The 22277-nt window shown below is 40.0% G+C and overlaps 1 protein-coding gene across 1 annotated transcript; it reads right to left on the bottom strand.

The window, feature by feature from the left end:
* Window positions 1-8724: 8724 nt before the first annotated feature.
* On the bottom strand, window positions 8725-22045 carry LOC121988365. Its single transcript, XM_042541735.1, has 9 exons — window positions 21655-22045; window positions 21124-21169; window positions 20946-21012; window positions 20768-20813; window positions 20590-20688; window positions 10724-10792; window positions 10273-10624; window positions 10021-10178; window positions 8725-9747 (listed from the first exon to the last, which is right to left on the bottom strand). Exons 1-9 carry the CDS (start codon window positions 21982-21984, stop codon window positions 8929-8931), a joined length of 1986 nt encoding a protein of 661 aa, XP_042397669.1. The 5' UTR covers window positions 21985-22045; the 3' UTR covers window positions 8725-8928.
* Window positions 22046-22277: the final 232 nt, after the last annotated feature.

Raw genomic sequence — 22277 nt, 5'->3', positions numbered from 1 at the left:
CTACCTTCGGAAGGGATGATGGAGAGAGCGTTCATCCATCCTCAACTCTAGGTAACTCAAGCCATTTAGTTTCTAGCAAATTACACATAATGTGCTTTGAGTGTAGGGAATTTGGACATTACCAGAGTAAATGTCCAAAGAGGGTTAGAAAGACTCCACCGGCGCCAAAGGTCAAGGAAGCCGGAGTCCCAACACGCAAGGGCAAGGAGCACGTGGTGTGCTTCCAATGCAAGCGAAGGGGACACTATAGGAGTCAATGTCCTAGGGGGAGGCAACCTCACAAGGACAATAGACCGAGCACGTCAATAGGGGGAGCGAAGGCAAACCCTAAGGTAACATTTAAGTCTCACTCTTGCAATAAGACACATGCTAATAGTTTTGTTGAAATTGTTAATAATGATAAGCATGTTAACTTTAGGAACCAATATATGTGCTTAGGTGCTAAACATGTTAGCCTAGGTAAGGACAACACTAGAAATGTCAATCCTAGGATTAACTCATCTAAGGTTAGGGAGAACCTAGGTAGAAATCCCAAATTAACTAGACACATGCCTAGGAATACCTCAAAGAAAAGTGATAAATTAAAGCTTGAGGTATTAGAGAAAGAAAATCTAGTCTTGAGGTCAAGACTTGACTATCTAGAAAAGGCTCTTAAGGATTTGACTCTAGGGTCTAGGGGTCAAAAACCCAAGTCCAAGGACAAGAAAGGTTTGGGTCACAAACCTAAGTCCCAAGTAGTCAAGCCCAATTATCATAATGTTCCATTCGATTATGGAACAAAACCTAGGGCTAGGAAGAACAACACCAAAGTCACAAGGGGAGTCACCCCTAGAGTTGATCTTGATGAGTCCCAAATGACCAAGGCTTCAAAGCCTAGGAGGGTCATTAGGAGGGTTGCTAGGGAAGTCATCCCTAGTGAATATTTAGTGAACCCAATGAGCTCCAATAGGTATTGGGTTCCTAGGAGCGTGATTTCATCACACTAGATTAGTTAGGGTGTGCCAACCTTACTTGAATAGGTAGTTAACCTAATCATGGCAAAATGTGGCACTTTAGGATTTTTCAAGGTATAATCAAGCCTTGAAAATGAAATTAAGAATTATTCCTAAGGTGATTAGAATGTGCCAATCAAATTTGAGGAGTTGTCTAGAGTCAATCTAATTGGCACATAGTGATCTAAAAATCTTTGGTATAAGATGCTAGGTCTATTACACTTAGGAATATAGAATTTATGGCAAAATGATCAAAATTATCAAAAACGACAACTAAGGCTAGAATTAGGCATTTTCTATACCTTTACATGTTATTTGTCATATATTGTTTGCCATATGCCATGTCATGACATCATATTTATTTTATGATCATTTAAAATGTCATGATAATGCTTAGGTTAGTTTAAATGTCATGCTTTATTTAAGTTTCACACTTTATGCCATGACATCATGACATTGGCACATGTTTCATTTATGATATCATTATATGCCATGTCATCATCTCTTCTCTTGCATTTAGGATCAATTAAATTGACTTAAGGATACACCACACAATTTGATATGGAGATCAAGTTGTTGTTTTAGAAAATGCATGAGAACTTAGCCTAAGATGACCTAAACCCATATCTCACATCAAAATTGACTTGGATGTGTTTGATACACCTTAGATGTGTGTGAGATATTAGGATGATGAGTTAGGAAAAAGGTGCATAGTTCTTGTACCTAGATGAGCCTAATTCAAAATTGGGGATCATAGGGAAAGCTTATGTACAAGTCATGTACATTTAGCCCAAAGATTGTGGTCCTAAATTAAATGGTTTAAAATCATTTCAAAATTAATTTGAAAAACCTTGATGAAGCTTTTCTAGTGATAGCATTCATCATTGAGCAAAGTGATACAAAGATGAGTTAATTTTGAGCTATTTCAAAGACTTTTGAACTTTGTATCAAGATTTGAAAATGGAACTTATTTTCATAGAAAACTATTTTTTTCATGATAGTATATGTTATGAGGAGTGTATCCTCAAAATTTTACAATTTTTAGAATTTTCTGTGATTTTCTAGAGGTTTCTGAATTTCGGGAGAAGAAATCAGAAATCAGAAATCAGAGTTGTGGACCGATCAGAGGGGATTCTGATCGGTCTAGGGGTGTCCGGATCGGTCACCGTGACCGATCCAGGGAATCCCTGATCGGTCTGGTGACCGATCAGGGCGTGCCAAGTTGTTGAATTTCAACTGTTGTCTGAAATTTCAGCTCGGGAGTTGGTATTTTGAAGGTTTGAAACTCTCCAAGACATTGTTGGTGCAATAGTCAAGGGGAGTTGACTTTTAGGGGGAGTTTTTACTCCTAAAGACTTGAGTGATATGGGATTATCACTAAGTTAATTGTTGGACCTTAGTATCAAGGGGAAAATTAAGAGTTTCAATGAAAGGTATGGGACTTTCATTAGGAAGAAACTCTTGACCTTGATTCACTCTTTTTGATGTGTGTCAAAAAGGGGGAGAGTAGAAAGGAGAATGGAGAATGTCTAGAGAATGTTCAGGGAAGAACATTGGAAAACCTAAGTTAGGTTATCGGGTTAACCTAATTTGATTATGGGTTTGATTATGGGTTTTGTCAAACATCAAAAAGGGGGAGATTGTTTGTCACGCCCCGGAGGAGTCTCTGTCCGAAGAAATTTCGGCAACATCTCCCCTGTACGGCGGACAATCTGAAACTTTTCTACAAGCACTATATACCTCAGCCACATGCGGCTGGAATAATAACAATAAAAGAAAACAAACACCACGCAGTTAATATCAAATTCAGCTTCTGGCTGACACAACCACGCAGTTAAAAATAAAGCATCCCACTCGGTTGTACCAAAACCAAAACACAACAAAAACTGACAGAAACCAAATACAACCAAACACAAAACTGCTAGCCGGCTAGGCTTACACAACCAATAACAAATACAAAATACCACATAACAACATCAACACTCCAAAAATAAAACCAGAGTACAGAGCTAAACAAACTGATACATAAAACAAACAAAACATACGTGAAACCGATAAGTCTTCTGATGTGACGTGGGGACCAGCAGACAGGATGCTCCAAGCGACACCATAAATAACCTGGTACCTGAAAAAGATAGTGTCAACGGGGGTGAGTTCAACAACTCAGCGAATACCAATGGACATGAGTAGTAAGATATATCTAACAGCAACAAACATGGAATACAACTTCCTAATCATATATAGGGAATATGCAAAACTGAAAGGTAACTGAGGAAGCTGTACTCACCAGGAACTCCTATCCAGACAAAAGGGTCGTCAAACCGAAAGTGTCAATAATCCTGTATGCAGGTCAAAGGTATGCATCCAACCAAAATGCAGCAACCAAATGCAGCAAACACAATCACAATAATATAAATACATCAATGCATATGATGCTAATGATGCGTCCTGGTCACCCCTGACGCCAGTCAGTCCTCTCACACACAAATGGCGAGACCGAGTGGGTAGGGCTATGACAACCGTGCACTCTCACTGCTCCCGATGAGTGACCGAGTGGGCGGGATGCTATCGGAGTACTCCCGTGACCCCAAATCATAAATGGGGAGCTCAATGCTCTCAACTCCAGACACGATGACGGGAGGATATCTCTGGCTACCACACCGAGTCTCGACCAACGGAGCCAACAGTCCACGTCTGCGGCTACTACTGTTGCTACACTACATGCCATGAGCCAAACAGAGGAACTGTCACGGCTACCACGCCGAGTCACCGACCAACGGAGCTAAACAGAGTCCACACACCTGCCTGATATACCACTAATCCATGAGTGGTGGTGTGTGCAGTACATGTAACTGGCGATGTGCTCAACCATAGTGGAGCTGACAATCGCGCAGCATGCAATCATGATGCATGACACTAAGTATAGTCATAAATTGATCAACATAACCATATCCATATATATAATATGGGTACCACAATATCAGTGAGTCAAATCCACGGATCTAGGGTATACAGGTCCTCTATGGTATAACAACCTAGATCCTAAACATATCTCCCTTCCATAACATATGTACCAACAATATACACAGATCAAAGAATCAAAGTCTAGGTACACGAATCATATGTGATATACAAATAGAGGTACACAAGCCGGGTATGACATAAAAACCTAAGTATCAAATAATTTAGATACACATGCCAGAAACAAAATCCAGAACCTAGTCCTAACCTCAGTAGAGCATGGTATGTCACTCTAGAAACTAAGATACTCATGGTAATAGAGTACTCATGGCAATAAGATACTCATGGTAACAATTCACGAGATATAAGCACGGATACATAACAAGCGACAAACCTAACATGCTACGGATATCAAACAATGGCATACCAAAGACAAACATGTTCATTGCTTGAAGCTATAAAGTACTATGCATATCCAAATGACGATATCATAAAAGATAAGTCAAGAGGTACCCGCCTCAAATAGCAGGTCCAGTCCAATCAAATCCAACGTCGAGATGCTTGTCTCACGTCAAAGTCCTGTAGTACATGATATCTAGATTTAGCTAATCACATATAAACAAATTAGCTAAATCAAATCCTCGAGAAGCTAACATAAATCCAAATCCAATTATAAACCCTAATTGGATTATCTAACTCCTCAATCAAACTCCCTCATCTGATAATCATTTCTATGATCCGAATAACAATCATTAAATCATATAACCTTCATGAATGACCTACCAACGCAATACAATAAGATATGATTTCATTCTATCAAAAATCATATGCTAACACCTTACACATCCCCTTCTCCTCATCAAATTAGAACAATTTAACTACTGAAATGTCATCACTCTGCACCAACCCTAAAACTGAATAAAACTCACCTCAATTCACAGCCGTGACTATTGATCCACAGCAGGGAAGTATACTGCCGGACAGAGAAATCGCTGCTGGAAACTAAGAACAACTCCACAGCAAGTCTTACTTCACCTCACGATCTCAATTCCAACACCACAGCAACAAAATACCTCTACCTCACAGCCTTGATTGTTGTTCCACAGTACACAATCCTGCAGAACATAATCTAGTGGTGGCTGAATCATACCTAGTCCAGCAACAAGAGGAAATCTAGGGCACGAAATGTACCTTACCTTCAAGAATCGCTGCTAGGGCACGGAAGGAAAGTGGCAGTTGTGCTGCCAAATCACAGCAGAGGGGCTAGGGCATGACCTCCGCGATAGAGGGGCTCTGCAGCTCCGGCAATAGCCGACGGCGTCGTCAATCGAAGAAGAACCAGAGATCGGTAGAGGGAAGAGGCGCTCCTCGCCATGAGAGTGAGAGGGAGAGGGAGAGGAAGAAGCTTCGGCAGAGGGATCCGGCAAGGGCACACCTTCGGCGACAGCAAAGGAAGAGGCAAGGCGATGCAAGGAGTCGCCGCGAGGTGGAGAAGGAGAAGGGAAAACCGCCGCCTGCGGTTAGGCAAATCGGCAGCGTCGGGTGAGGCTCTGGCACGCGAGGAGGAAAGGAAAACGGAGGAGAAAAAAAAATAAAGAAAATAAAAAGAAAAAGGAAAATTAACTTTTCCTCGTTTAAATAGGGTAGCCTAAACAGGCTTTTCTGGGCCCCGTTTTTATCCCCGTTAACTTGTCCGTACTAGCTCCGAAAAATTCCCAAAAAATTTCCAAAAATTCCGGAAAAATCCCTTATTAATATCCGCCTATTTTACGATATTTTACATTGTTGGTGCAACCTTAGGTCAAGGTTGACCTAGTTGACCAGACTCGAGTTGACTTGACTCGAGTTGTGTTTTGATGTTTGACGAGTTATGTTTGACAATGTTTGACGTGAACAGAAAAGTTGTATCTTGATGTTTGACAAGGATACAAGCTTGGGAGATTGTGGGTGCAACCAGTGGTCAAGGTTGACCTGGTTGACCCGAGGTGAGTTGACCAGACATCTGGTGAAAAGACCAAGCAGGGAGCTTGGCACGGGAAAAGTCCAAGTATGGAGACTTGGCACGGAGAAGTCCAAGTATGGGAACTTGGCAAGTGGAAGTCGGAGAGGGCTCGGTAGCTCGTTCTCTGGACCGGATGTGGAAAGTCCTAGTGAGTGAAGCCAGGCAGACGGATAAGTCCTGGTGAGTGAAGCCAGGCAGTGGGAAAGTCCTGGTGAGTAAAGCTAGGCAGTTGTGAAAATCCTAGTGAGTGAAGCTAGGTGAAAGTCCTGGTGAGTGAAGCCAGGCAGTGGGAAAGTCCTGGTGAGTGAAGCCAGACAGTGGGAAAGTCCTGGTGAGTGAAGCCAGGCAGTTGGAAAGTCCTGGTGAGTGAAGCCGGGCAGATTGGAAATCCTGGTGAGTGAAGCCAGGTGAAAACCCTAGTGAGTGAAGCTAGGTGAAAGTCCTGGTGAGTGAAGCCGGGCAAGGGAAAATCCAGATGGATCAAGGGTGATCGGACATCTGGTGTTGAGAAGGTCAAGTAGGTCAAGGGAGTGACCGGATACTTGACACGAAGAGAAAAGTCCAAGTGGGTCAAAGGGATTGATCGGACACTTGGTGGGGAGTCTTAGCAGGTCAAGGGAGTGACCGGATGCTAAGCATGATGTACCAAGAGGTCAAGGTTGACCGGATATTGGTTTGGACTTGGTTTGGGCAAAAACCAAGACCTGGATCGGTCTGGTGACCGATCCACTGATACTGTGGTTTCCTGATCGGTCTGGAGACCGATCAGAAAGCGATCAGTGTGCCTCTGTGAGCTTACTGATCGGTCTGGGGACCGATCAGCATAGAGCCTGATCGGTCCCCACGACCGATCAGATCAGCCCCAGACCGATCAGGGTGATGCCTGATCGGTCTGGCCCTAGCCGTTGAGAGACAACGGCTAGATTCTTCTGCTGTCTTTGGCCTCTGTTCTTCTCGCAGGTGGATGCAGGCTATAAAAGGGCTGAGGGCTTCTACAGTGGAGTCTCTCTCTTACTCTTCAGCTTCTCCGAAGCTTCTGCTTCTTCTTGTTCCTGCCTCTTCTTCTTGCTGCTGCAAGTTCTTCTGCGAGCTTTGCTGAGCTCTTCGTTCCTAAATCTTATCAGTTGCTGTTGCTGTTGTGGTTGGATCCGAGAAGCTGCTGCTTCATCCAGTCGAAGAGAAGGTAAGTAAGCGAAGGTGTTTCATACATTTGTATTGTATTTTGCTTCTTGCTGCTTTCTACTCCTGTATTGCTTTTACAAAACATTGTGGCGAGGTTTCTCCACCCAGAAGGAGTGTTACATTAGCCGGTTCTCCGGGGTCTCATCCACCGACGGATTGATCGGATTCGTCCACCTTACGGACACGCCGAGGAGTAGGAGTTTCATCTCCGAACCTCGTTACATCGACGAGTTTGAGGTTTGCTATTCTCCGCTTTCGTTTCTATTCGTTTTATTTCCGCTGCGCTAACTTGATTTGTAGAAAGAAACGCGAATTTGGTGCGGCTATTCACACCCCCCCCTCTCTAGCCGCGATCATCGATCCTAACAGTATAAAGGTGTAAAGCACGACTCACAAGCTATATTATGATTTACAACATACATACATAATTATCCAATCACATTAGTGTAAGGGGCATAGTCATGCACCATGGCATACATTATTCTTAATAAATCTATGACATAAATTTTATTATGATTCTAAGCAACGATTTATGAGACACAACCTTACGGTGGTCCCGCTAGCCGATTAGCAGGGGGTGGGTCAAGGGGACCCTTGTAGTCGATGTTCAAAGCCTCAATCCTTGTTCTAAATGTGAGTTGCTTTCCATGTTTGGAGCAACTAGCGAGTTGCTGTTCAGAACTGTTGTCTACGTTTGGAGCAAAAGGCAACATCCAGCGGCAACATAAGTTGGCGTTCATGTTTATGTGGGATTCATTCCCGACAAAAACATTCATATAATTGTGCAAATCATAATAAACACATTCTTCATCTATATCACATATAAAATAGAACTAAAATTATGTATATGTATTCGCAAACGGTTCTGATATCACTGTAGAAATCTTATGCATAAAATAATACATAACATAGCAGAAAAAGGATACCTCTAGAGATCCATGCGAATATAGTATACTCATTCTTGCTACTCTATGACATAATTAGGTTACCTTTGTCGCGTGAACGATACTTTTGACAGCAACTTTGATTCAGATGTAGATCTCAACACGATCAAAACATTCGCGCATCTATGACATACACACGAACACATTTTTCGTTCGTCGCACGAACTTAGATTCAAAGAAGAACCACCTTCGTGATACTAATCACACACAGATGTCCGGCCAAGAACAAGAAGAAGAAAAGTCTCTTTAAATTATTTCACTCAAAAGACTTTTATATTCATCCAATAAATATTAAATATTTCAAATTTTTTATCTTCCTTCTTAAATACATAATAAATCTCATTAAATTAAATAAAATTTTAACCCTTAAATTAACCATTACCTAATAAACCAATCGATAATCATTAACCTAATAAACTTAATTATCTTATAATTCATTATTAGGCCTAATACTAATACTAATACTAAGACTCTCCCTCTTCTTTCGGGGGTGGATCCTCTGATCTGCAAAAGTTGGACCACTTCATAGTCCAGTCTTTGTATTGGTGGAGAGCAATAGGCCCCCACCTGTTAAGTCCCCTTCTTTCTGTCTGTTCAACTTCAACCCATGAAAAGAAATACAAGTAAATTTCACCAGCGAGAGAGAACAACAAAAGACTTGTTAAGAATTAATATCGATAATGATTAATCTGTACAAACACCCTTCTACTTTTACAACGGAATGCGGGTTTCATCAATTGTTAAAACACCTGCATCACTAGGGGGCGGGCGCTATTTGTAACAACATGAGCCATAAGTTGTTTCTGTTCTCTAACTTCTACCAAGTGGAAAGGAAAGGTGTACAGTTTCAGAGCCCCAATGCTAGGTTTGGGTTTTTCGAATCTAATCGAACCCCTGAAACTGGTGATCCTGTTGATTGGAAGCCTAAATTTAGGTCAGGAGAAATAGAAACCGACTTCGGCATCAAGGCCACTCTCCTTATTCCCTGAGAATCATGGGAGCCATCAGGCAGGTGGCTGCCGGAAACTGATGAGGAGGTACTTGGATCAGTAACTGAATGTACAGAATCAGTGTTTAAATTACTAGTCGATGCTTGAATGTTAGTTCTTGACAGCATGTCTGTCGATGTGTGAGAATGCAATATTGTTGCCTCTGAACTAAAACTCCCAGATGCTGCTGATACCTTGACAGTATTTCCGACTTGAGAAAGACGATTAAACCCTAAACCAACTACTTGTGGAAGTTGGTTTCCTGTCTTTTGCCACATACCATGTAGGCCTACAGCATTATGTGGTTTCAAAGGACTAGCTTGACTTCTAGCACTGACTTCTGCAGAATCTGTGGATCTTCTTGGATGAGAAAGGGGCATAGCTGGTGAACTTGAGCCTGTGTTAACTTCGATCGCTGCATCATCAGACGCATGTTCAGATGCCGATGCACTTGTGGTTGCCAAGTTTTCAGGTTGGGATGAATTCGGGGATTTAGATGGTAGAGGATGAGACTGTTGCAGTGCCTCTTTCTCTCCAATCCAACCACGGCCAAACTTTGTCCCAGGAGGGAGAAGGCGCTCAATTCGTTTAGCAGCAATTTCCCAGGCAATTGGACCAAGTTTTGCAGCAAATCGTGCCAAGCTCCTTGCATAAACATGCTCCGTGTAAAGGCCGACCTAATTTTAACAGTCAGAACATCAACTTGAGAAATTAATACGCAGCATAGTATGACATGGTATAGCCACAATGTGAAACTTTATCAGAAGCTAAGGAAGAAATTAAGGAGAGTGAACAGCTAAAGTCTACTGATAATCTTCCGGTGTAGGTAATTACCATGAATAGAGTTATTTCTTAGTAAGATACGAATGTTGGATAGGATAACCACATCGTTAGACCATGAAACAATGGCCAATTGAAATTTTCATGCTTCAATCTAACTTAATACTTACAGGAATCAGCTGCTTTCTCTCTCCATCAAATGTCGTTAACACTGATGGCACCATTAGGGAGTTGACCACCTCAGGTAGGGTATATGTACTGCGACGATTTTCATCCATAACAAAGGACTTCTTTAGATATTTCAATGGACCACTTTTATAGGCAGAACCTACAAAAAGATCCCAAAAGAATAATTGTGATATATTTCACAAATGGTCATATTTTTGTCTAAATTTATTATTAAACAAACACAATTTAAGAACCTGAATTGTCTTCCCTTTCAAGCGTATGCTCATTGGGGAAACTATGAGGTTCAGTATTGCGAAGAGCATAAGGTTTTGTAGGCAAGTTGGTTAACTTGGTTTTATCCAATCCAGTATGAAATAAATTGTTCAACAAATTGGTTGATTGATGATTGTCTCCTGCATTAGCAAGCGTCGCATTGGAAGAGACATTGGAGCAAACATTGTCAACAGTGGGCCGACCTAATTTCTTGAAGATATTTTTAGTCGGTGGCCTGCCTCTCCTTGCTGGCTTTGGTTCTTCATCATTATCATCACTTTCTTGTCTTAGATTATCGAAATTCTTTTTTGCAAGCTCTTGTATTGCTCGAGCCTGTACAGACAAAATACTCATCAACATAAAAGTAACAAAGTACATATATCACTACCAGAAAGTTAATGGAAACAAACAAATGATAGAGACAGCTGACACCTGTCTGTAGTAAATTGTGTCTGGTGCATTGTATTGCATTGCATTTGAGCTGATTAAAAAGACATCTTTCTGCAAAAAACATGAAACGAATATGTTATCAGATAAATAGAAGGGCACCACTGATATGCTAATAAAAGGAATAAGTTACGAAAGGCCTATTCATCGCAATAGAAAACATCAAGCAAAGAGGCAAAGAAAAAGGAAACGAGGTAGAATATTCCAAAACAGCAGTACACAAAAAGAGTTCCAAGGATGATTGTCTTCAAAATTTCAAGCGTAACATTTATAGTGGGAAAAATCTCTTATCTGATAAAGCTTCGCTTAAATAATTTTCTATGTTTCCTATTTATTACTAATACATCAATTCCAATTCAAGTTCAGAGAATAAAAGATGAAGTACAATATGGCAAAATTGCAGTGCAGTCGTAGATGAAACTGTTGGTGCAGAAAGCATTCGACGATCGAACCCGTATTTTGATAATGGCAAAGGGTTCAAAGTTAAATTGTTTTGTGATCTAATAATTTGAATGAGCTTGCAGGAAAGTCTGTACTTAGGCAAAAGTTCTAGCTGCGGTTAGGCAGGTGGAAAACCCTAGGGGGTGGTAACCCTAGGTCATAGGGGGTGGTAACTCTATGCGGAAAGTCTTGACGGGTCGCGGGCTTCAGGCAAAAGTCCTAGGGGATGGTAACCCTAGGTGTAAAGTCCTGGTGTCGCGAACCAGTTGGAAGACTAGACGGGTCGAGGAGCGAGCGTTCAACAGAAAGTCCGGAAGCATCGAGCGCTGAGCAAAAGTCCAGTCGATCTCGAGGATCGCACTGGCAACAGGTAACTCTCCTGAGAGTAGTAAATGAGAACGCGTTCCCTGCAGAGGGAACACTAGGCGTCGGGTCGACCTAGGATTTCCGGTCGGAAATCCGAAGTCAGACGCGGACAGTCCGGAGACTGTCAATATTTTATTTACTATGACTATTATGTGCTAACTTTATTTTGCAAGGTATGTATTTGGGACTAACACATTTTGCAGGAACAAAGGAGCAAGTCACACCTCGGATGAACAGTGTCCGAGGCGCCTCCATGGAGCTTGGAGGTGCCTCGGGTGCAAGGCTAAAGCTTGCTGCGAAGTGGAGCTGGAGGCGCCTTCATGGGGATTGGAGGCGCCTTGAACCGCTGCTTGGAGGCGCCTTGGAGTGGCATTAGAGGCGCCTTCAAGTGGATAACGGGCAGCAAGCAGAGGCTTATCGCATAATTGATTTCAAGATATAATTTCGGGTTGGAGGCGCCCTGGAGCTTAATGGATGCGCCTTGAACACCCTATATAAGAGGGTCTCGACCAGCAACTAGAAATATCACATTCTAAGCTATTCCTCTGTTACAAGCTGCTAACGAGACGATCCCGAAGTGCTGCAACAATATCCCGACAACCCGGAGCTTTAGTTTTCAGTATTCTATTGTCGGTATAAAGTTTCTTTACTGCTTTTACATTGTACTTAGTTTGTAATAACATTTTCCGAGCTTATAGTTGTTGCCCACCGGAAGCGATCAACGATCGCGGGCCTTGGAGTAGGTGTCACCACAGGCTCCGAACCAAGTAACCAACTTGTGTTAGCGTTTGTTCTTTTCCTTTCCGCCGTGTTTATCTACTCGATACGTTTTAAATCGAACAAAATAGCCACGAGCGCTATTCCCCCCCCCCCCCCCCCTCCCCTCTAGCGCTTCTCGATCCAACAGAAACAAGTTCCAAGAAATATTTAACTAGAATTTTAAAGCACAAGGAAAAAAAAGTCATTAACAGCATCTTACTATATCCAAGCTAAACACAAAAGGATATACCAACTCCTGGAATACCATATTTACCCTTTTTCATTACGAAACATATTATTGTAGCAAAAGGTGATTATGCTTACCCTAAGCGCCCCTCACACCATTTTTCATTACGAAACGGATTATTGTAGCAAAAAGTGATAACGCTTACCACAGGTGCTCCTCACAGCCCGTTCCTTGTATGAAGAGAGGTAAATCACGGGATCAGCTTATAACCGACCGCCAAGTGGCTAGGGGTGGGAGGAATTTTTTCCCGAGGGCATGCACCCGCCGGAATTTGATCTCCCCCATTATAGCAAATCTACCATCCTCTAGCCAACTGGGCAAAAAGCAGATTATTAAACAGAGACTACAGGATCCATATACTCAATCATCTCTAGTTAAATAATATGATATGCAGAACTTCATTTCAACCGATGTTAATTGTTCCATTGGTTCTTCTCTTATTACTCAAAAGATACATTTTATATATTCTTCTTTTTTTTACTTGTTCTGCTGATCTTAAAAACCACAGTTTCAAAATTTTCCTTGATAATTTAAGATGTGAATCAAATCTAATTTGACTCATCAATTAACACCATAATATGGCAAATAGCACACGTTGAAGTTAATCTTGAATATGGCCTGTGTACCTGCATGAACCTCCCTCCATATCCGTGGGGTCGGCACTAGGGGGGCCGCTAAGGTAGCGGATCTACCTTTTTTGAATATGATGTGTTAGCTTGTCCTAACATAAAATGATATTAACCTAGAATTGAACCTTGATATAAGCACAAAAAATAACTAAAGGAAAATCATTTGTCAAATTTCAAGTAGTTATAATGCTAGTGATAACATTATCTTATATTGTTTTTAATCTCATCAACATAATTACTAGAAATTCCTTTTCTACCTCAAATTCCACCATAATAATAGTCTAAGGACTCTATCACAAGTTTTTTCTAAGTAAATAGAATATATGCAAATCCCTCTATCTCTATATTTCTTCATCAGTTGTCTTATTAAATAAATAATATCTATGATTCATTATCTAAATATGAAACCAACTAAATTCTCAAAAATATTCATCGCATCTCTTATTCTTCTTTTGATCACTCTTTCTATAATGTGACTTATCAAACATTCTCACAATTAGAACCAAGTTTTAAAATCTCAACTTATGCTATCATTTTGATCATTGAGAAGAACAATATGATTTTCGAACCGAATTGTGTCATACCGGTACAATTTTGGTTTTGAATCATTAACGATAACATGATTAATTTTACTTAGTATGACTTGTTCCCTTAGATGACTGAATTTGAGAATCAAATAACTTCAGTTGGAGGAGATTAGATATCAAATTTTTATTCTATTTAATTGCTCACCATAATTTATTTTAAATTTTAGATGACCAATTACATTGAACTAAACCAACTTATTGACTTTTGGGGATCTAGTGTCTAATTAAGTTTTGGGGGCTTCATTAGGTAAGCATAGATATTACAATCATGCAGGTCCAAACGACTTGTTCTAGATTTGGACTTATAATGAGTAGATTAAAGCTAAACCAAATTCATACCTAGGCTAGGCCACGTTAATTGAATAAATGGGCAAGTTAATTTTCAAAGGAGCAGAAAAACCCTTTTCTTCTTTTTCACTCCCCGCTTGGCTCATACTCACACCCAAATGCCTCTGCATTGTCCCTAGCGACCATCGTGTCACTTCACTCCCACAATCGCCGAGTGTCGCTCCACCCCACTATCCTTTTGTGAGCCACCCAACCTCCTTTGCTCTTGTGCAAGCCACCAACCATCCATTGCCTTGCACAAAAGCCACTTGTGCCACAACCCTGTCTTTACACCCCATGACGCCATCACCTATAACACGTATGCGTGGAGCATCATCTAACTCTTGGGCGCAACAATGGTGATGCCGGAGGAACCGAAGAATTATTATTATTATTTTGGTAATTTTTACTTTTTAAGATATTTTGTTTATTTTAGGTGTTTTATGTGATTGTAAAGTACCTTTAAAACTTAAAGGAAAGTTCTACAAAACCACAATTAGACCTGCTATGTTATATGGAGCACATGAGCAGAAGATGAGAGTTACAGAGATGAAGTTGTTAAGGTGGATGTGTGGACATACGAGAATGGATATAATAAGAATGCTCCAAGAGACATGTTTAAGATGGTACGGACATGTACTTAGACGACCAATAAATGCTCCAGTTAGACGATATGAAACTATGACAAATACACATATCAAACAAGGAAGAGGAAGATTAAAAAAGGCTTGGTTAGCAAAAATAAAATAAAATAAAATTTATTTAAGTATAGATAATGATATAGTAGGAGATAGAGCTCAATGGCATAAAGGATCCATATAGTCAACCCTACTTAGTGGGATAAGGCTTGATTGTTGTTGTAGGTATTTTTAGTAATTTCTATCTTTTATATTTTTTAGATTTTGAGTTCATTTAGAGATTTTAGGATTGTGTCTTTTTCCTTTTTGTTAGAATTCCTTTCCTTTCTTTACAAGTTATGAATTAGAGTCTATATGTTGGGTTTTATTTTCTTTCTTTGTGTTTTAAGATTTAGAGTCTATTGTGTTTAGCTGTTTGAGGAATATCCTCGATTATTAAATAAAGTTTTCTTTTTTCAGAAAAATATATAGGATGATGGTTTTCTCTTCTTGTCTTCTCCTTAATTTTCACTTCTCGTTAGCCTGCAGAATAAGACAGGTATCAGAGCTGGCAAGTTCCGATTAAGGAAGTCAAGCGTCGGATCTAATGGAAGGTCATCGTGGTCGTACAAGGTAGGTTCCAAATAAGAAAGCCTTGTACCGTGGTCGTAGCAACCAGGATGAAATTGAGGTTTTATAGAGACAAGTCGCAGATTTAACCCAACGTGTAGCGGCAGCGACACGAAATCTTTATGATCGTGAGGTATGTGGTTGAGAGGATCGACATGGAGACCTCGGATTTCGAGTTGATCTACTCGAATTTTCTGGTACGTCACAGATAGAGAATTTTGTTGATTGAATCAACAAAGTGGAGCGGATCTTTGACTATAAGCAAATTCTGGATCGGATGAAGGTGAAGTTGATTGCCATCAGACTCAAGAGTCGAGCATCGGCGTGATGAGAGCACTTACAATGCTCATGAGACAAAACAGGACAAAACCAAGATTAAGAATGGGAAGAAGATGAAGAAAAGATAAAGATCATTTTCTTCCTTTTGGGTACATTCAAACTTCGTTCCAAGGTTGATTAGGATTTGCTATGGAGGACGATAGCTTTGACGCCCCGAAATGACCTGGACGGATTCGAAGATAATTTGGAGGAAGAATTTAACCCAGAAGAGTACCAAGATGAAGAAGAGTTTGACGAAAAGGAGCAGGATGAAAAAGATGGAATTTCAACGTATGTTCCTCTGAAGTCCCTCCCAAAGATGGATGTCAACTTGAGAATGCTGCTTCAGGTTGTGAAGAATCAGAAAAGCTAGTCATTGGTGAATCTCAATCACATAATCCAGCTAAAGTGATGGTTGAGACCTTTGCAAGGGAGTAAAGTGGTTATTTCATCTGACGCTCCAGATGTTCTGTTTCTTGAAATCACTATAAGTCTAGAAATTGTATGGCTGAAAACATGGAATGCCGTGACATGGAGTTGAATGGTAATGATGAGAATAACAACCCCATTCTGTCTTAACACTGACGAATCAGTAAGAGAACCAACTATCTCCAACTGCACCGTTGGAGCCATCAATGATAACAAGATGAAAGAATCTCATGAGACTTCAATGGGATTAGCCAAGAAATTGCGCATGTGTCAAAATCTGCAGATTCTATGTTATCTGAAGCTATAGAAGGTGCTAAAGATTATGTCTCATCACCTACAAAGACCTCATCTGTTGTTACGCCTGCATCAGACTCTAGTAAACTTAACTTTGATCTGAATGAAGGCATCATTGCTGATCATGGAAACCAAGTTGCTGCAGCTGGTTTTGACATGGACCCTTTCCAAGATTTCATATCTTTTTCTGAAAAAATTGTGCCTCACATTTAAAGGAAGCCTGCTCATCCTTTATGGATTTATGGAAGAAAAAGCATGAGAAAGGGAAAAATGCAATCAATCAAGACAATCTATATTGAACCAATTCCGATTCAAAGGGAATCAGAAACAGAAACTATTCGTTGCAACCTATGAATTTTATTACTAACACATGCCATCAAGACAATCTATATTGAACCAATTCCGATTCAAAGGGAATCAGAAACAGAAACTATTCGTTGCAACCTATGAATTTTATTACTAACAATTGGCATGACCAAAATGAAGCGGTAGCAAGTACAGTTGTGGCAGCCATCAGTAATCTAAAGGGTTCTAAACAAGTGACAAAGATGCAAAAATCCCAATCTCAACATGCAACTTCAAAGTCTGAATATGGGAAACCTAATGTTGTTGAAGATACGATTGTGCAAGAGTCCAAATTGCGTAGATACATGAAGAAGGCAATAGATGGAGAAGCTAAGATCATTTCCCAGTTCCATCATCCAATCGTGATGGTTTTTTATGAAGTTGATAAAGATGGGACCGCAAACACTCTTATCGCCCAAAAGGAAACTCACATTTATCCACAACAAACAATTGTCAATTTGGTGCCAAATGATCTTCCTCTTGGGCTACCACCTGAAACTACTCTAAACTCGAGGATGAATCTTTTCAACCCGAGATGACTGATGCAAGAGGAACCGAGGATTTATTATTATTATTTTTGATAATTTTTATTTTTTTTAGTATTTAAAGAATTTTTGATATTTTTGGTAATTTCTATCTTTTATATTTTTTTAGATTTTGAGTCCGTTAAGGGATTTTAGGATTGTGAATCTTTTTCCTTTTTGTTAGGATTCTTTTCCTTTCTTTACAAGTTTGGAATTTGAATCTATATGTTGGGATTTATTTCTTTTCTTTGTGTTTTAAGGTTTAGAGTGTATATAAACATGTGTTTAGCTGTTTGAGGAATAATCCTCAATTATTAAATACAGGTCATTTTTCCAAAAAATCTGGAGGCTTCTTGTCTTCTTCTCACTTTCCACTTCTTGTCAGCCCGTCTGCCTGGCATCAAATGGTTAACCTTATTTGCACATGGAGCACTGCCTCGTATCCACCAGCTGTTGGTAATGCATGTTTCTCACCTACAACTGGCATTGCATCTCCTCCTCTCCTTGTGATCTGACGTCAAAGACACAACCGAGTAGTTTAGTGGTGTCAGGTTGTTCAACATGACGGTCAATTAGCCAACAAAATGTTTCACTAAGTGTCCGTTGAAATGGAACAGAACCTTAAACCATGATTAGAACAATAATATATATCACTTTCTAGCTATAAATAGGTACTACAAAAACTTTTCTTACATTCTTTAAGCATCTTGTTATTTTCCAAAATGTTACTAAATAACTTATTTAATTAAATTATACCTTGACCACCTAAAAGGAGAGCCTTGGCGCAACGGTCACGTTGTTGTCATGTGACCAAAAGGTCACAGGTTCGAATCCTAAAAACAGCCTCTTGCAAAAAACAGAGTAAGGCTGTGTACAATGAATCCTTCTCCCAGATCCCGTATGGCGGGAGCTTCGTGCACCGGGCTGCCCTTTATACCTTGACCGCCTAAGTTCTACCAAAATTCAATATAATATCATTAGGACATACACATTTATCTACTTTAGTTTTGTATAAAGCTTTCTTAATCTCACTTGATCTTAATATTACCAAGAAACCTATGACTATTAAACTTATCATACTTTTCAGTTTCTAAAATCAAATTATCTATATAATGTTCATTAAAAGCAATGACAGTACCATGTGGCAAACAAGGAGGGGAACAACAAATGCTGGAAGGAAGAAATCTTCCTAGCAGCCTCAAAGGTCACTGAACGCCTAGCTTAAAGGGAAGAAATTGGAACCATCCAGTCCATCCATGTATCTTGGGTTTCGAAGATCCAGTATAACATATCATAGGGGATGGACATATCAGTTAAGCCCTCTTCCTTCTGTTGACAGTTTTTTATTGCCCTCTCTACTCCCTAGGAACCCATCTCTCTATGTCTGGCTTCAATGTCATATGGCTGCCAGAGTGGCAAACCTGACTGAAAGCTCAAACATTTTAAGAGGTTGGATTGAAATCATTGGATCTCAAAGTCATGAAAGCAGTATTATCAGGTCAAGCATTACTATCCATTTCTCACATTCCTTAGTATTGAAGAAAAATATAGTGAGCTTATGATATGCGAATTATTCAGTTTGCTTGTTGAGCTCCTATTGAGTATGCTAAAGATGCAATACCCATACAAAACTATGTTAATACGACTACTTTATCAAAATATATTTTCCTTCTCAACTAAGATAGGGGCTTGGAGTTAAAATGATAACCTTTGATGTAATCCAAAACCTACAGAGAAGCATTAGCTCCATTCTCACTAGATCAAATATTAATAGCAACATTACAATATACTTCAAAATCATATCAATCCAACAATATATCATAATGATATCAATGCCCACAAATAGTTGGGATTTGCATGACCTGATGATGACAAGAACCTTGGAGGTATCAGGAAAAAATGTCATCATTATTGATTTGAAGTTAGGTGGGGAAAATGAAATATTTTTCTAAACTATATGCATAAATTCAGACAATAAGCTTTCAGAATAAATGGAGAGAATTGTCAAAATGTAGTGGTCAAAAGGAAATTAAACCTGCATTAAGAAATTTAACAGAAATAGAGAAACATCCCAAGAATGAATTGTGGGAAGATGACTCTGAACTCAGAACCAAGAGAATTCTTGTATCAATTTAGAAACACCTCTTAGTGCATAGTAGTTAAAAGAAAAGCCAGTGGAAGAAAGGAAAGAATATCCAAAGTTGCAATTCTCCTTTGCAGTCCCCTAAAACAGTTCCTTGAAGCTTATACAATCAAACCCATCAATAGCATATTCTTTGGCCCAATAAAAAAAATCATTAACAGTAAGTACATCTTATGGCTAGTTTCGCCATCATCCCAGTACATGACATGACCATGAAAAATAAGTACGTCTGAAGTCCATTTCAATAAATTTTCTAAAACACCCATATTCTTTATTTTATGAACAAATATATAAGAAACATCATGGTAGAATAGATCCCATGTAACTGAATTTGTGAACAATTTGCAGTATAATTGATCTCAAGTGGAGAGTATAAAGAAGAAGAAAAATAGACAAATGAGACGAGTCTTGGATATTGGAATCTTCTACAGTTTTAGTAAAACACCTTGATCTCACATGAACAACCAAATGCTAAAGTAAAAGAACAAAGTAATCTGATTTCACATTAGCTCTCAGTCATTAGATAAGCAAAAAAAAAAAAAAAAGAACATTAAAAAAATACACGAGCTGTAAATTTTTTCCAGAAGGATAACAACTAACTTTTTCCAGTTGCAGCAAATAAACTACAAACCCAAGTACACTTTTAGGGGAATGAATTGAAGTAGAAACATAAGTTTTATGTTAAAGCATTCTTGGCAGGAGAATCCATGGCCTCTTTTAGCGGAAATATCACAGCAGTGTAACTATTGATTGATATTTATAAAAGCAAAAGCATTAGCTACTATCTTCATTTTCAGCATGACAGAAAATGTCTTGACAGGAAAAAGGAACGCTAACAGAAAGCTGCAGACTGACTCAAATGCTACTCAACAAATGAAAAGAAAAAAAGTAAGCTAAGACCAAGTTAACATGGAAGTCAAATAGGAAAGAAAATAAAGGTTCTGTAGCACAATGCACAAAGGACAAAACAATAAAGATTTCAAAAAAATATATATATTTTGATGCTTCGAGAATTCCATATGATCCTACTATTAGTTAGTGAACGATATCCGGTTAAAACGGAATTACCAAAGTTGAACATGATAGATAAATATACAAATACAGCAGCTTCCAAGGACATTTTGGTAGGAAAAAAATATCAGGTGATCAATAGTCCAGAGAAAAACTCAGACATTATGCATTCATAATAACTGACCTCAAACTGCTCCAGGTTGGTATAAGCTCCATCAGAAAGCTTCTTTCTGACCGTAGCAAAATCCATGGGATGTTTGATAATGTCATGATAATCTGGAAGCTGCCACAATGGCCAATCCAGAATATCATTCAATAGCCATGTCCACAAAACAAGATAATCGTATTGGAAGACAACGCACCTCCTCAGGATCAACAGGCTCCGCAAAGACACCATAAGTATCTTTCCTGATATGGATATAACAAATCAATAAATCTAATAAAAAGGTTCATAAATGAACATAATACACATTGACCAAGGTCCAAGAAGAGGAAGAAGGCAGTTCAGGTGAGCTTCGAACAAAGAAACACAGCACTCACTTCTGCAATCTATCCAGGATGAAAACCAACAACTTTTTGTCCGGAAATGGTGTAGTGGGTCCAAAATCTGTAGTTAAGGACACAAACATTCATCATTGGCAAGGCATAAATAATGAAAACCACGGAATTCTTTTTCTTTGATTTAGAGTTATCACTAAATATATGACGAACGAAATACCTTGTGGAAGATCCGTCACTTTCGATGTAGGATTCTGCCTTTCTGTCTGAAACAAGGGAATTAACCCAGGCCATATCAGCGAAAATGAAATAAACAAGATTGATCAGGAGCTAAAAAGGGTTTGGTAGAGGAAAAACATCACCAGGTGAGAGAGAAAAACCCTAAAAGATAGAAAAGGGTATCTTTTGTTCCATACGAGAAACATGTTACCATGAGGTTGACCAAGTCAAATCCACCACCACACAGTCCCTCTCCCTCTCAAACGAAACGAAAAAGAATAAAAAGGAAAATAGAACGGAATCCAAGGATCCCTCCAACAGAAGAAATACCCCACCCGAGAAGCACGCAAACACTAACGATTCGAAGCCGAAACCGTACTGAAACGAAATCAGCATCAGATTTGCCCCCAAATCCTCCAAATAGAAAAATCTAATGGTATCCGTCTTTCCGGACCATCAAATTCCCAATTTTGTCTCAACAGATCTACAGTCGGAGAAAAGCAGGGAAGGGAGAGAATTGAGATCAAAATACCTCGGCACCATTCCCGCCGGCCCCGAGCTTTCTGCTTCTGCGGTCATCGGATTCGGAGCCAGAGACAGCCGAATCAGCAGCGTTAGGGTTATTGTGGAGGCGAAGGACCAGGCGGAGCTTCTTCTCCCGCCTCCCATGGTCCGATTCTTCGTCATCGTCCGCTACCGCCGCGGCTGAGTCACGGAGGCGGGGATCGTCATCGGAGCCAGGATCGCACTGCTGCTCCCGTTGCTGTTGGAGGCGGAGGCTGCGGCGCTGGAGGTCCAAGAGAGAGGGTCGCCCCTTCTTCTTCGTCTTCCTTGTCGTTGTGGCCGCTCTCGTGTTGCCCATTCCGGATGCCCCGCTCCTCTCTCTCTCCTCTCTCTCCGGTGTTTTCCTCTGTTGCTCGGAAGGATATGTCGCACGTGATGGGCGGCCGAAGCCTTTGAGAGTGGCACGTGATAGGTACGTGAGAAAGTAGTTGCATCCCGTCTGAGAATTGTGTTGGGCCTGGGCTTGGGCTTGGGCTTGGGCTCGGGCTTCGTAGGCAGAGTTGGAACCAAAAAAATTATGCAATATTGAGTTTGATGCTCTTAAAAGACGGTTAAAGTGATGAAAAGGTCGACCATTGAATGATAATCTCA

Source organism: Zingiber officinale, chromosome 6B (genome assembly GCF_018446385.1).
Source record: "Zingiber officinale cultivar Zhangliang chromosome 6B, Zo_v1.1, whole genome shotgun sequence".
NCBI classification, from domain to species: domain Eukaryota; kingdom Viridiplantae; phylum Streptophyta; class Magnoliopsida; order Zingiberales; family Zingiberaceae; genus Zingiber; species Zingiber officinale.
This window is presented reverse-complemented; position numbering and strand designations above follow the sequence as displayed.

Coding starts and splice junctions, on each gene's coding strand:
- LOC121988365 (XM_042541735.1), bottom strand. CDS start 21,984: ATGGGCAACACGAGAGCGGCCACAACGACAAGGAAGACGAAGAAGAAG. Junction 21,170..21,654: donor CCGGCGGGAATGGTGCCGAG/GTATTTTGATCT, acceptor CCCTTGTTTCAG/ACAGAAAGGCAGAATCCTAC. Junction 10,793..20,589: donor CCAACCTGGAGCAGTTTGAG/GTCAGTTATTAT, acceptor TGTTTTTTGCAG/AAAGATGTCTTTTTAATCAG.